Below are 15774 nucleotides of genomic sequence, written 5' to 3'. Positions count from 1 at the left end.
AAAACAGTAATAGTACTATAAAAATATTAAAAGATCTGACAAAATAAAAAACTTTAAGATGTTACATTCAATATTTAAAATATAGTTTAAGTTACCAGTGACAAATGGCTCTTTGTACTTTTGAAATTGGATCAGAGAGAAATTTTCTGATCCAAATACATAGTACACAATTTCATAGCGGCAGTGCCTGTCTTTGTCTTGAAGCAGCACCTTGACTTTCTCCTTTGGGGAAGATCTTGGTTTCAAAATTGGTTGAATAAAGTTACATTTGATGGTATCACAAATGGGGCAGAACAGAAGCACATGTTTGTCTGACTCTATCCATCTGCTGGCACAAGGACAGAGGCGCTGAGCAAAGGTTTTTTTGTTTTTTGTTTGTAACGCCCCTCCAACACAGCTGTAGGTAGAGCTGAGCATCTAGATTGGACAAAGGCCATTCTATGGGTGTTAAGTTCAGTGTCTATTAAAATTAAATTATAGAATCAAGAACACATTGACTGTATTGCTAGACAGAGCAGTCAATTGGAGGGCATGAGGGAGGAGTACTTATTCAATAACCATTTGAAGAAAATATCCAGAAAAGGAAGGACAAAGTTCCAATTTTTGGACAAGTTTAGAATATCTCTTTTCACCTAGTTTGTCACAGAGGAGCTAGAAGTCTATTTTGCCATGAGAACGTTTGTTGTCACTGGCAGTCTTCAAACAAAGGTTGGATACACACTTTTCTTGGATGCTTTAGGATGCTTAGGGCTGATCCTGCATTGAGCAGGGGGTTGGACTAGATGGCCTGTATGGCCCCTTCCAACTCTATGATTCTATGATTCTATGAAACAGCATTCCTTGAAGAGTCTTGATTTATTCTTTAAAGTAATATCTATTCAGCTCAAAATTTGGTATCCAGAACAATAGGACTGATATCCTCACATGACCCTAATTATCTGCTCGCGAACGTTCATCTCTGGCCTCAGCAAAATGATGTAGCATTTTGGGAAAAAGATGCAACCCAGTAAGCCAACACCAGAGGACAAGATGGAGAAGATCTCCACAGCCACCATGAATTTTCCTTTAGAACTCAAATAACTTGGAATAAAGGAGAGCCAAACACTGCAAAAGACCAACATACTGAAAGTGATGAATTTGGCTTCATTAAAACTGCCAGGTAACTTCCTGGCAAGAAAAGCCACTAGGAAGCTAACACTGGCCAGAAAGCCCAGATAGCCAAGAACAGAGTAAAACATGGTAGCAGAACCCTCATTACATTCCAGCATAACTGTCTTGGGTTGGGAATGCCTATCCATTTGTGGGAATGGGGGAGAAAAACAGACCCAAAGAGTACAAATTACTGTTTGAATTAAAGAGCCAGAAATGACAATGGAATAAGCCGTTTTTTTACCCACCCATCTCCTCATGTGGGACCCTGGTTTGGTAGCCATGAAGGCCAGAACCACAGTGATGGTTTTGGCTAGGATAGTAGAAAGAGCCACACAGAAGATTAGGCCAAAGGTTGTTTGGCGGAGAAGGCAGGTCACCTTCCCTGGTTCTCCAATAAATAGCAAGGAACTTAGGAAGCAAAGTAGGAGGGAGAGCAGGAGAATGTAGGTGAGGCTCCGGTTGTTGGCTTTGACAATGGGAGTGTTCTTGTATTTTATGAAAATTCCAAGCACCAAAACTGTGAACAGAGAGAAAGATACAGCCAAGGTAACTAAGATGATCCCTAAAGCTTCTTTGAATGAAAGGTAGGTTGGGATCTTGGGAAGGCATTCGTGATGGCCTTCACTGGAATAGTGATCATCTGGACATTTGACACAGGCATCCATGTCTGAAGGAAGAAAAAAAGCTGTTTCAGTATTTCAAAACTGTGACTAGTAAGTAAGAGAAAATAATAGCAATGTGGTAGAAATTAATGCTTTCCCTTTCTTCCTCTTCCTTCAGGTCCTCCTCACTATATAAATGTCAATGGTTTGAAAGAATGGTGCAGCTAATTCTTTTGGAGGCTGGCCTAGTATACAGCCTTACACACTCTATATAAATTAGAGCGTAACTATATGTGATCTGAGATCTGGGGACATTATGTCTATGATTTTCTGTAAGTTCATGAATAGGGAAAATTCTAGAACACTATATCATACACTGAAGTGCTTTTAGCCCTGTAATTTTCTCAAGAATCCAGGAAGTTACAGTGTTTAATTTTATCTCATGGAAAGCTGCATTTTCGTATCTTCAAAAGGCAGACTAACATAGCTTTTCCAATTATTTCTGCTTGTTCTACCAGACTGTTTCACAACAGGCCTCTTACCCTTCTGCCCAGAGAACATTCCTTCTGGACACGGAGTACAAACGTAGCAGCAAAATTTCCTTCCCTCCAACTTTGTCTTGCTGTAGCCAGGCTGGCAAGGGTCATTGCAGACCGAAACAGGAAGCACCTGCCCTTAAATAGAAAATGAAGTTAAAGGTAAAGGTAAAGGTATCCCCTGTGCATGTCTGACCCTTGGGGTGATGCCCTCCAGCGTTTTCATGGCAGACTCAATACGGGGTGGTTTGCCAGTGCCTTCCCCAGTCGTTACCGTTTACCCCCCAGCAGTAAGCTGGGTACTCATTTTACCGACCTCGGAAGGATGGAAGGCTGAGTCAACCTTGAGCTGACTGCTGGGATTGAACTCCCAGCCCCATGGGCAGAGCTTCAGATAGCATGTCTGCTGTCTTACCACTCTGCGCCACAAGAGGCTCTGAAGTTAGCTCCAAGTTATATGGCTTTTGATAATAATTTGTTTTCCATAATTCTTTTTGGGGGGTGGGGGGATAAATAACATCAGAGAAAACAAATTAAAACTTTGTATTAAGTAGGAAGTTCTTTTGCTTTCACCATTGATCCGTAATTTATCAAGAATGAGGTGACATATATGTCATTACGTAATTTATATAGCTAAGATTCGGTAATGATCAAAATGGTCTACCATAATCATGAAATAGAAAGTTGATATATAAATGTACTTAAACACAAAAAATGTAATCCTCCCCTTGATATTGGTCATTTAACTGTTGCTTTTGTTTGCACAGGAGGGGTTGACTTGCTCATGAAAGAAGCAATTGAGTTGATAAAACTCAAATATTTGTCTTCTTCTCTCACCTGGTTAAAGCTTCTATGCCACAAAATTCTGTCCTTGACTAGAATCAGCTCTTCTCCTGAAGGGGCCTGAGGATCCAGTTGTCCCACTTTCACTCTAGCAAATGACCTATTTGACATGGTAACCCAATTGGTCACATCAAAAACAGAAATTAATTCTCTATCTTGATCAAACCGAATGGTTTCCCCAACACTATTGTTGAAGTAGATTCTCCTTAAAAAGTTATGTAACTAGATTGAAAAAGAATATTAAACAGAAAGAAGAGTTAAGATGCTGAAAAATGTGGATCCAGATTAAGAAAATTTTAATGTCTGAAAAATTGCTGCTAGAGTACAAACAATTCAGACAAACATATAAGCATTTATTATCTTGGTGTGATGATTGACTGTGCAAACTGGAAGGAAAATGAGAAGAATTCCAGTTTAAATAATTGCTGTACCTGCCATGGCTGTATATTCAGAACATCTAAACGCCCACTTTTATGTGTTTGGATCTTGTGCAAAACATGGGCAACAGCATGGACAGCATTGTAGACATTATAGCTGCGGCCAGTCATCTGCATTTCAAACAAAGGGGTAGGAAGGCTCTCCAGTTTCTCCTCCCCACTGCAGGTATCCTTCATATCTACTTGCTTATCTACTTGCAATGAACAGAAGAATGCTTGCTCCCAAAAGTTCTGAATGAAACCATCTCCTTCAGCCCAGGAAGGTCTTATGGTCTGCAGGAATTCTTGGAATCCAGGAGGCTGATTAGAATGAACAGTAAAGGATAAGGATCCATTGAGCGTGTCTGTATCTGTGATCCTGTAGACAGAGAATGACTCAAAGTCCCAGTGTGATGTAACTATCCACACTTTACCCAGTGGAGGAAATAAAGTGAATGAAGCTAGATAAAAATACATCCTTAGAACTATCAGGGTTGGAGTTTCTCCATGCACAAAGATTACATTGGTGTTTCTGTCCATAAGAACTGGGTACCATTCAGCCTGATTTACAATCAGCTCTAGCAGATCGTTCAGGTAAGTCATCTTGGGTAATTTGTATGTGAATGCAAAACAAATGCTATTTTCAGAGAGGAGAGGTACTATTCTCTGCAAAAACTGGTTCCCATTGTCATCATCCATAGCCAGGAGCCCAATCCAAGTCCACCTAAAATGATGAAGTAACTGTACAGCTCCCTTGTACTGATAGGTGTCATCAGGCACCATCTGATAGATGGATAGAAATCGTTGTTTGTCAGCTTTTGCAAGGGAAAATGGCCCATGAGTGATCTGAGGAAACATGTCATATGAATGAAATCAGAACATTCAATATTTAGCTAGAAAATTGATGCCTATGACCGCTTCATGTTTATAGCTTACCTGAGGAGTCTTGTAGATGTTGAGGACTGAGGCCATATGAGCAGAGGTGTCAGACAAAAGCCCTCCTATGACAGCTATGACTTTCTGCCGGTTATCACAGTTGAAATTAGGGACCAGCTTCTGCTGTGCAGAAAGTAAGCTGAGGGTGGCCTTAAAAGTCATCCTTCCCAGGCTGTAGCTGTTGATGATGTAGAGCCCTAGACTGTTATTTGGTAAGAAGTTGGGATTCTCATTCAGCTCTTTTACAGCAAAAGCCAAGGCCAAAATGTGCTGGTAATTTTTAGTGATTGACCTGCAAAGTAGGGATTTTGAAAATCAATCAAATTTTCATTCACACTGTTCATCGTCCCAAATGATCTCCTAGTTTATGAATGAGTTTGATTAAGCATGCCTTTTAGAAATACTTGGCTTGCATAAATGCACAATTTTATACTGCTAAGCAATGAAAAAAAACATGGCTGATCCCACCGAAAGCCAACTGGACACAGACACAACCATCTTAGAAGCCGTTAGTGGTGTAGACTGCATACATATAGCATGCATGGGATCAGGCATGAGGCAGGAAATTCATTGTATATATAAGGTGCCATGTGCATGGGTCTCTGCCCCTCTGTCTGGGACATTGCCGAAGCAGCACGCCTCCCACCTATTGTATGATTATGTATTTTCAGCCTTGTCACAGATGTGTATGTTCCACAGTCAATATTTTGGCACAGCTACAGGTTATCATGGGATGGAGCCTGTTGGCAGGGAGTCCAGTGGGTGACCGGACTCCTTGGGCTTCAGGCCTCCTTAAGAGGTGGCATGTACAAAAGCGTGGCTTATGAAGCTGGGAGGCCTGGGGCTCATTAGCCAGCCAGGTGGCCTAGGGGCAGTCAAATGAGGTTGGTGCCCATTGGTAACCAGCATAGGTCACCTCTCTTTTATAGAGGAGTTCAGTAAGTATGGGGATCTGCTTTCCCAGCTGGGAATGGCACGGTCTCTGTACTCCACAGGTTGTTGGTGTAGTCAGCTGCCTGCTAGATCAGGCTCTCCCATGAGGTGCCAAACCCCCCTTGGGGAGGTAACAAAGCTGAAGCCTTGTTTTTACCCAACATTGGTGTGTCGTGTCTTATTCCAGCCCAAAATGCCCTCCTGCATATCAATTCTCTTTGTAGTCATGTTGGGCATTATGAAGTCTGAGATTATTTTTCTCTGTCTTAGCCTTGCATGCTGTGTTCATATATTTTTGTTTTCACTTGACTTCATTGTTATCTGTTTTAGTCACTATCCTTTCTCATACAGCTTCAGACTTACGTGCCAGCCATTTAAACAGCATTCAATTCTTTATGGAAAGTTGCATGAATACCATTGGAGCTCAGGCAATATAAGAGACATTAAAGTTTAAAGAAACAGAAGGCTCAACATTTAAATTGATAAAAGTTAATTTGTTCTACCAGTAGAAAACAGTAAGATCAACTAAATTCTACAATAATCCCAATTGAATTTGCAGGTCTATTCACATGTATTCTTTGTGAGAAAAAGTGTTACCATTAAGCTCTGACACAATACAGTCTCAGACAAAGATGCCTTATTGTAAAATCAAGGAATCTACAGTTGGTTTCATCTTTTGCCACAGAAGTCACATGTGACTCTCTGCTGCTTCTAAAGAGAAAATAAATGTAGAAACACTTCTGTGGGTTCAAAACAGTGAACAGAGGACAGATGATTCATGATTTCTACACTGGAACAAAATGTATAGATCCAAGCAGGAACCTTTGTTGGACTTGAGTTGCTGTTGTTGCTAAATGTAGGTGGTATGTGATTCACAAATAATGTTGAAAAACACATACAGTTTGATGGAAATGATGGAAGAAAATATTTACCAAATGGAAAGATATGTTTCTTCCTTATGGAACACAAAATAAAAATGTAAGTATTCAGTTAGAACCTGGAAACGTGTACCATTATGTGCCTTTCTTGAAATCTGGCATTTCTACTCTGACAATTGCTTGTAACAAAAAGGGGGGGGGAAGCAAAAACAGAGGTTGGTTATTTTAATATGCTAGATTACATACTTTTCTCCAAATTCTTGTTTAAAACACTGTGAATAATATTTATGTTTCTGACTTTTCTTACCTCTTTCTGATCATCTCTGGTTGCTAGAGTCAACTAACAAACGGGAATGAAATTGGGTGAAATGACATTTTCCCACTTAAAATGCAATCTATTGTTGCTTATGCTTTGCTTGACTAGAATGGGATGAGCAAATTACAGAAAGACAAAATCAAATAGCCTTTGTGGTGTACAAATTAATGTCTTGAATTCAATTCTGGGAGACTCCAATATGACGTCTCACTATACCAGGAAAGCTCTCTATGTGCCTTTGGGTCACTCAGATATTCACAGCCAAATCTACCTCTCAAAGTTGTGGTGTGGAGAAAAAGGAAAAAGAAGAACACTGGAAGCCACTTTGATTTCCCACTGGCAGAAAGCTGAAGTATACATGAAGCAAATAAAACAAAATGAAAACTCAGTCTGCGGTTACATACTCAGTGATGGAACAGAGTGATCAAGTGAAGTAACGGAAAGGAAATCAAAATCCTTACCCAGGTTCATCAAGCACCATACGTGATGGGTGTTCTAGGAAAGATGGCGGGTTATTGAAGTAAGTAACTTGAGTGGCGATCCCACCAATAAGAATGTCGCCTGGCTGATAAAAGTTGTGAGGAATAGGAAAGGGATCGTCATATATGGAGCAATTAATGGAAGACATTGGGCACACTATACGACACGGTAGCACCAGCAGCAGCAGCAGTAGCAGCAGCATCATAATGACAATTCCTTTCCAGCTTCAGACAACTGCTTTCCCATCCACCAAACTGTATCACTTCAGTTTTGCTACATTATTCCTCATGTGGCTGAAGACGTTGTTGGTTCTTTGGATTAACACCTGTTAGAGAAGGAAATGTCTTCCTGCTGCTCCTGAGCTTGAATTAATAATTGTTCTTCATATTATATTATGGTATTGTTGAACCAAATGGGTCAATATATGAAAATAATATAAAAAGATATTTAAATATTTCTGCTCAATTTATGATTCAAGGGCAAAGAAATTCTATCAAATCAGAGGACATTAAACACCATTCTGAAATCTAAGACATAACTTAATTTCACAGAACAGCATCTGTATTATGTTGGGTATGGCTTTTTGGTAACAAATTTTTCATTGTATTGTCTTTAGATTTAAAAAAACCCACAGAAATAATGGAGTAATTAGTTGAAGAGAAGAATAAAGTACAGTATTATGCATTGATTTCCAGATATCAGGTAAGAAAACTCACAGATAGTTCAGTCCAGCATTGTAATTCACTGCCTAAAGTTGCAGCGTGGTACCCATCACTGGTGATTTTTAAGGAGAGGTTGGATTGATATTTATCATGAATACTTTAGGCTGATCCTGCATTGAGCAGGGGGTTGGATTAGATGGCTTGTATGACCCCTTTCAACTCTTTCAAGTGCATTCTATAAAAGTAACCATATCACAGGGTAGGAGTTGAAAGAAAGCTACCGTAAAAGAGAAGGGGAAAAGAGAATACAATTGATCATCGAAGCCCTGTTTAATTCTCATGCAGTTCCAATGAAAAAGTCATCATATACAACTTAAAAGAGGATTTTGTTATTTATTGTGTCAGTGACATCAGGAAACCTATTTCAAACTAGGAAGAAAACAATCATTTAGATAATTTGGGTCAAGATAATTACCCTGTAAACTAGCCGTGTCAATAGGATAATTTCTTGTCTCCAGAGTTCTAACAGGCAAACTTTTAGTTTCTTGTTGCTAAAATGTCAATGAAGTCTCTCCCTAGGCAATGCAGATTCAGGCAAAGTAGGCGCCTACATGAATTATTTCATCCACCTAGAAAACTGTTGTTGAACTTTCCTTGTGACCTCTACTTTACTTTGTGATTTGGTTTGTGTATGTAACAAACTGCACCCTGGAGTAACCAGACACAGTTACCTTCTCCTAAAGTACTGGGCCTAAGATATAGGAGCTGAAATCAATGCCCTTAATGCTTCTCCATATCAGTCTCTGTTTCAGAATTGTCAGAATTGTCAGTTTCTGACATTTTTCATCCTGCCGTTACTTTGGGAATATTGACTCAGGATGCTGTTCATTTACAAATTAGTTTTCATTGGATGGTGGAGACAACCACAAAATATTAGGTAGGACAGTGTAGTCCCTACTCCTTTAAGATTCCCTTGAGAATAATATCTCTAATAAACTAGTGAACTTACTACAGGTTCATTATTCCTGGACATTCTAGAAACATGCTACAAAATGGGCTCTCTTAGCCCCACTACCTGAATCTAATTTCTTCCTCTGGATCTTTTCCCACTGTTGGTATGTGATGACACCAGTACTTCTAGACAGGCATCACTCATCTTTCAGTTTCTTTCTTGCCAACGGGCTCTTTCTTCCCCTGGAATCCTGTTCCCTTCTCTCAGTTCCTTATGTTTTATTCCTCACATGGATATTCCTTTCTCCATCCTTCCTCTTCAATCAACTGTTATATGTTTTCTGCCACTCAGTATTGCTGCTCTTTCCAACAAGTTTAAACCTGAGCTGATGTTTTGAGTTTTCAGCACCCTTCCTCAAAAGGGGATTTGTTTCAGGGTGTATTTCCGTTGAATTTGGAGCTGAACTTCCCCATGTGTTCCACATTTCCTTGGAAAAGAGGTTATTCAAATTCATCATCATGTACTTCATCTACTCCAGAAGCTCTTTTTTTGCATATATAATGGTGGTAACAATATATGTTTGTAAAAAAAAGGCCAGATGTATCATGGGGAAGAGCATAGTTGCTGTCATTTCAGCAGTCCCTTGTTCCTCCTTAGTCACCAACTATGAAATTGGCTTATCATAGTCGACCTGGACGTACAGATTCATTAATTATGAAGCTTGTTTAATGTGTCAAGATTCAGCATGGCACAGTGGTTAACAGCAGTGGCCTCTGATGTGGAGACTGTGGGTTTGATTCCCCACTTCCCCGCTTGAAGCTAGCTGGGTGATGTGGGCTAGTCACAGTTCTGTTAAAACTGTTCTCACAGAGCAGTTTTTACAGAGTGTTTGTTGTGGGGATTGGAAGGGACAGTTGCTTGTAAATTGATTTGTAATTTCTTCAAGTAGAGAAATGAGGGATATAAAAGAAGAATAAGAAAAAGAACAGTTGGATCTGGTATGCTGCTTTTCTCAAGTAAATATTTATAAAAAGAATAGACCCTGTCTCCCAACCAAGATGAACTGCCACCGCAAAAGGCTTGAGCGGAGCAACTTCTGTGATTAACATTTAATTCTGTTGAAATTAAAGTACCTAACCCTCCCTTCAATCTACATGGTCCTGTCCCAGGCAGAGCTGCTAGAAGACATTTCTTTTCCTTTTCAACATTAAAACTATCAAAATTAAATTATACAATTGAGAGCCTGTTGACTGAAATGCTAGAAAAAAGCATTCACTTGGAGGGAATGAGGGAGGAAAAACTACTCAAATTGTACAAATAACCATTTGAATAAAGGTTGATATCCTCACATGACCCTAATTATCTGCTCACGTATATTCATCTCTGGCCTCAGCAAAATGATGTAGCATTTTGGGAAAAAGATGCAACCCAGTAAACCAACACCGGAGGACAAGATGGAGAAGATCTCCACGGCCACCATGAATTTGCCTTTAGAGCTCAAATAGCTTGGAATAAAGGAAAACCAAACACTGCAAAAGACCAACATACTGAAAGTGATGAACTTGGCTTCATTGAAACTGCCAGGTAACTTCCTGGCAAGGAAAGCCACTGTGAAGCTGATACTGGCCAGAAAGCCCAGATAGCCAAGAACAGAGTAAAACATGGTAGCAGAACCCTCATTACATTCCAGGATGATTCTCTTGGGTTGTGAATGCATATCCATTTGTGGGAAGGGAGGGGAAATACAAACCCAAATAATACAAATCACTGCTTGAATTAAGGATCCAGAAAGGACAATGGAATGGGCCAGTTTTTTACCCACCCATCTCCTCATGTGGGACCCTGGTTTGGTAGCCATGAAGGCTAGGACCACAGTGATGGTTTTGGCTAGGATAGTAGAAAGAGCCACACAGAAGATTAAACCAAAAGTTGTCTGGCGCAGAAGGCAGGTCACCTTCCCTGGTTCTCCAATAAATAGCAAGGAGCTTAGGAAGCAAAGTAGGAGAGAGAGGAGTAGAATGTAGGTGAGGCTTCGGTTGTTGGCTTTGACAATGGGAGTGTTCTTGTATTTCATGAATGTTCCAAGCACCAAAGTTGTGACTAGAAAGCAAGATACAGCCAAGGTAACTAAGATGATCCCTAAAGCCTCTTTGTGTGAAAGGTAGGTTGAGATCTTGGGAAGGCATTCATGATGACCATCACTGGAGTAGTGATCATCTGGACATTTGACACACGCATCCGTGTCTGAAGGAAGAAAAAAAGTTCCTTAAGTATTTCAAAACTGTGAACAGTATCTAAGAGACAATGATAGAAATGAGCTAGAAATTAATGTTTTCCCCTTTTTCCTCTTCCTTCTGGTTCTTCTCACTATATTAATCTATATGATCTGATATTATAGTGTAGCTAATGGTTTTGGTGGCTGGCCAGATATACAGCCTGACACACACTCTATGAAAAGTGCAAAATAAGTGTGTTTGTTCTGAGAACTTGGTCCTTTAGGGCTAATGTTTTTCTATATGTCCAAGTACAGGGAAGTTTCTAGAACACTATATCATACAGTGAAATGTGTTTACCTTGTCTATTCCCAGAATCAGGGAAGTGACAGTTTAATTCTATGTCATTGAAAGCTACATTTTCTTTTCTCCAAATGGCAGAATAACAGATCTTTTCCAATTTTTTAAGCCTATTCTACCGGAATGTTTCACCAGGCCTCTTACCCTTCTGCCCAGAGAACATCCCTTCTGGACAGGGAGTACAAGCATAGCAGCAAAATTTCCGCCCCTCCTTCTTTGTCTTGCTGAAGCCAGGCTGGCATGGGTCATTGCAGACAGAAATGGGAAGCGCCTGCCCTTAAGTTGAAAATGAAGTTAGCTCAGCTTATTGGTTTTCGATAATAGATGTTTTTTTCCATAATTCTTTTTTTGGGGGTAGGGAGATAAATGACATCAAAGAAAACAAATTAAAAATTTTCATTAAGTAGGACATTCTCTGTGCTGTCACCATTGATCCATGATTTATCAAGCATGAGGTGACAGATATGTCGTTAACTGATATACATAGCTAAGAGTTGGTAATGATCAAAATGTTCTACTTATACCATGACATAGGAAACTGATATATAAATGAACATAAACACAGAAAAATGTAATCCTCCCCTTGATATAGGTCATTTAAAAGTTGCTTTTGTTAAAAACCCGTAGTGTTGGCTTCCTGACAAAAAAAGAATCGAGAAGAGGAAACCAAACTCTGGTCTCCTTCTCTCACCTGGTTAAAGCTTTTATGCCACACAATCTTATCCTCTACCAGAGTCAGCTCTTTTCCTGAAGGGGCCCGAGGATCCAATTGTCCCACTTTCACTCTCACAAAAGACCCATTTGACAAAGTCACCCAATTGGTCACATCAAAAACAGAAACTAATTCTCTGTCTTGGTCAAATTGTATAGTTTCTCCAACACTATTGTTGAAGTAGATTCTCCTTAAGAAGTTGTGTAACTAGAAGAAAATAAAACAGAAAGAAGAGTTAAAATGCTGAAAAGTTTGCATCTAGAATGAGAAAATTTTAATTCTTGAAAATTTACTACCAGGTTACAAATAATTCAAACTCCACAAATATATAACCATTTATTATCTTGGTGGCAGGATGGAATATGGGGATTGTAAGGGGAATGAGAATAATTCCAGCTATCTTTGATGACCAGTCTGAATAATTGCTGTACCTGCCATGGCTGTATATTTAGAACATCCAGCCGCCCACCTTCTACATGTTTTTTCCATTTGGATTCATGTGTGTGGATATTGTGCAATGCATGGGCCACAGCATGGACAGCATTGTAGACATTATAGCTGCGGCCAGTCATCTGCATTTCAAACAAAGGGCCAGGAAGGCTCTCCAGTTTCTCCTCTCCACTGCAGGTATCCGTCATATCCTCTTGTCCATGTGTCAATGAGCAGCTGAAAGCTTGCTCCCAAAAGTTCTGAATGAAACCATCTCCTCCAACCCAGGAAGGTCTGATGGTCCGCAGAAATTCTTGGAATCCAGGAGGCTGATTAGAATGAACGGTAAAGGATAAGGATCCATGGAGCGTGTCTGTATCTGTAATCCTGTAGAAAGAGAATGACTCGAAGTCCCAGTGTGATGTAACAATCCACACTTTACTCAGTGGAGGCAATGAAGTGAATGAAGCTAGATAAAAAGATATCCTTAGAGCCATTATTGTTGGAGTTTCTCCATGCACAAAGAGTACATTGGTTTTTCTGTCCATAAGAACTGTGTACCATTCAACCTCATTTATAATGAGTTCAGCAATCTCTTTTAGGAAAGTCATCTTAGGTAATTTGTATGTGAATGCAAAACAAATGCTGTTCTCAGAGAGGAGAGGTACTATTCTCTGCAGAAACTGGTTTCCGTTGTCATCATCGATAGCAAGAAGCCCAATCCAAGTCCACCTAAAATGATGCAGTAACTGTATAACTCCCCTGTACTGATAGGTGTCATCAGGCACCATCTGATATATGGATAGATATTGTTTGTCAGCCTTTGAAAGGGAAAATGACCCATGAGTAAGCTATGGGAGAAATGTCACATGAATGAAATTAGAACATTAAATGATTTGTAGAATTTTTAACCCCATGTACCCCCATGTTTGTAGCCTACCTGAGGAGTCTTGTAGATGTTGAGGATTGAGGCCATATGAGCAGAGGTGTCAGACAAAAGCCCTCCTATGACAGCTATGACTTTCTGCCGGTTATCACAGCTGAAGTTAGGGGCCAGCTTCTGCTGGGCAGAAAGTAAGCTGAGGGTGGCCTTAAAAGTCATCCTTCCCAGGCTGTAGCTGTTGAGGATGTAGAGTCCCAGACTGATGTTTGGTAAGAAGCTGGGATTCTCTTTCAGCTCTTTTACAGCAAAAGCCAAGGCCAAGATATGCTGGTAGTTTTTTGTGATTGACCTGCAAAGAAGATATTTAGGAAAGCCATCACAATTCCATTTAGTGTTCACCCTCCAAAATGAACTTCCAGTTTATGAATTAGTTCCTTTAGCGATGGCTTTAAGATATACTTGGTTGAAAGAAAAAATACATTTTAAGACTGCTTAGCAATTAAAATTTTGTTTGTAACCATGTTGGGGTTTTTGAAGTCTTCTTTACCCAAGGGTTCCTTTTTCATATCAGCTTGAGTTAAATTCTTTATCATTGTTATCATTTTTGGTCATGGTCATTCTTCACATGACTTCAGGCACTGTTGCTCTCCTCTGTATCCTGAAAGGGTTCAGAGGAGAGCCACGAGGATGATCTGTGGCCAAGGGACCAAGCCCTATGAAAATAGGTTGAGGGACTTGGGAATGTTCAGCCTGGAGAAAAGGAGGTTGAGAGGGGGCCTCTTTAAGTATTTGAAAGGTTGTCACTTGGAGGAGGGCAGGATGCTGTTTCCATTGGCTGCAGAGGAGAGGACATGCAGTAATGGGTTTAAACTACAAGTACAATGATATAGGCTTGATATCAGGGAAAAAAATTCACAGTCAGAGTAGTTCAGCAGTGGAATAGGCTGCCTAAGGAGGTGGTCAGCTCCCCCTCACAGGCAGTCTTCAAGCAAAGGTTGGATACACACTTTTCTTGGATGCTTTAGGATGCTTTGGGCTGATCCTGCATTGAGCAGGGGGTTGGACTAGATGGCCTGTATGGCCCCTTCCAACTCTATGATTCTATGACTTGCTCTAGTTAGATAGAGGTTAATGCCTAGAGTGTAGAATTTATTCTTGATCTGCTGGTACTATTTGGAGGCATAAGGAACTCTTAGCAGGTCATACCAAAGTCTACTGGGTACTGAGTGATCATAAAGTCTTATCCAAATTGTAATAGCAATTGTTGAACCTCTAGTTGAGGGGAGATAAAGACCAAGTTCATTTAAAAGGGTGAAAAGACTAATCACATCCAGAAGGCCCAAGATAAGTTGCAGAAAAATTGGAGCAAAGCCACTCACTTTGGGCTGCGTAAAGCAAAACAAAAAGCAATGATGAAGCTTGCTGGAATGCTATTTTTTCCCATTGAAAAGACAATCTCTTGCTGCTTATGCATTGCATGACTAGAATGGCTTCAGAATATTGCAGAAAGACAAAATGAAATAGCCAACAAGGTGTAATGATAAAGGTCATGGATGACAATCTGGGAGACTCCAGTATGAATTCTCACTATACCATGAAACCGCTGTATGTGTCTTTATATTACTCATATATTCACAGCCTAATTTGTAAGGATAAAAAGGAAGAGAGAAGAGCAATGCAAGCGACTTTGGGTCCCCATTGAGCAAAACAAAGGGTATACCTGAAACAAATAAAATGGAATGAAAAGTCATTCTGTGGTTACTTACCCATTGACTGAACACAGTGATTCAATGAAGACAAACAAAGATAATCAAAATTCTTACCCAGGTTCGTCAAGCACCATGCGTGTTGGGTGTTCTAGGAATGATGGTGGGTTATTGAAGTAAGCAACTTGCATGGCGATCCCGCCAATAAGAAGGTCCCCTGGCTGATAAAAGTAGTGAGGAATAGGAAAGGGGTCATCGTATATTGAGCAATTAATGGAACACGTTCGACATAGTATATGACAGGGCAGCACGAGCACCAGCAGCAACAGCCCTAGCAACATCTTGATGACAAGACTTCCCTTCCGGTCACAGACTACCACTTTCCCTTCCACCATGTTACATCACATCAGTTCCACAGCATCCTTCCTCATGTGCCTGATGACTTTGTTGGTTCTTTGGTTTGCCTCTTGAAACTCAATGATTCCATAAAAGTGAATCAAAAAAATAAAAAAAAAACAATATATGAGGACAGGAGTTGAAGGAAAGCTACCAGAAAGTAGAATAGGAGAAGGGAATACAGTTTATCATCTAAGCCTTGTTTCATTCTCATGCAGTTATAATGAAAAAGTCATCATTTTATACCACTTAAAAGTTCTTATTTTTTTTTATCTTGTTAATACCTTCAGGAAATCCAGTGCCAACTAGGAAGAATGTAATTATTCGGACAATTTGGCTGGAGATAATTGCACCCCGAGGACTGCTTCT

General features: G+C 40.0%; 2 protein-coding genes across 2 annotated transcripts; both read right to left on the bottom strand.

The window, feature by feature from the left end:
• Positions 1–920: 920 nt before the first annotated feature.
• On the bottom strand, positions 921–7297 carry LOC143825165 (vomeronasal type-2 receptor 26-like). The gene is made up of 6 exons (XM_077313192.1): positions 7074–7297; positions 4486–4777; positions 3754–4395; positions 3128–3355; positions 2297–2423; positions 921–1819 (listed from the first exon to the last, which is right to left on the bottom strand). The coding sequence occupies exons 1-6, from the start codon at positions 7295–7297 to the stop codon at positions 921–923; spliced, it is 2412 nt and encodes an 803-aa protein (XP_077169307.1).
• Positions 7298–10051: 2754 nt separating this feature from the next.
• LOC143825164 (vomeronasal type-2 receptor 26-like) lies at positions 10052–15404 on the bottom strand. Its single transcript, XM_077313190.1, has 7 exons — positions 15127–15404; positions 14683–14793; positions 13361–13652; positions 12951–13271; positions 11971–12198; positions 11424–11550; positions 10052–10950 (listed from the first exon to the last, which is right to left on the bottom strand). The coding sequence occupies exons 1-7, from the start codon at positions 15402–15404 to the stop codon at positions 10052–10054; spliced, it is 2256 nt and encodes a 751-aa protein (XP_077169305.1).
• Between the last annotated feature and the right edge of the window lie 370 nt (positions 15405–15774).

The sequence above is a fragment of the Paroedura picta genome, chromosome 16 (assembly GCF_049243985.1).
Source record: "Paroedura picta isolate Pp20150507F chromosome 16, Ppicta_v3.0, whole genome shotgun sequence".
NCBI lineage: Eukaryota > Metazoa > Chordata > Lepidosauria > Squamata > Gekkonidae > Paroedura > Paroedura picta.
Note: the sequence above shows the minus strand (reverse complement) of the source record. Positions and strands in the feature narration are given on the sequence as shown.

Coding starts and splice junctions, on each gene's coding strand:
- LOC143825165 (XM_077313192.1), bottom strand. CDS start 7,297: ATGATGCTGCTGCTACTGCTGCTGCTGCTGGTGCTACCGTGTCGTATA. Junction 4,778..7,073: donor ATGGTGCTTGATGAACCTGG/GTAAGGATTTTG, acceptor CCTACTTTGCAG/GTCAATCACTAAAAATTACC. Junction 4,396..4,485: donor ACATCTACAAGACTCCTCAG/GTAAGCTATAAA, acceptor ATGTTTCCTCAG/ATCACTCATGGGCCATTTTC.
- LOC143825164 (XM_077313190.1), bottom strand. CDS start 15,404: ATGGTGGAAGGGAAAGTGGTAGTCTGTGACCGGAAGGGAAGTCTTGTC. Junction 14,794..15,126: donor ATGGTGCTTGACGAACCTGG/GTAAGAATTTTG, acceptor AATATTCTGAAG/CCATTCTAGTCATGCAATGC. Junction 13,653..14,682: donor TTTGCTTTACGCAGCCCAAA/GTGAGTGGCTTT, acceptor TCTTCTTTGCAG/GTCAATCACAAAAAACTACC.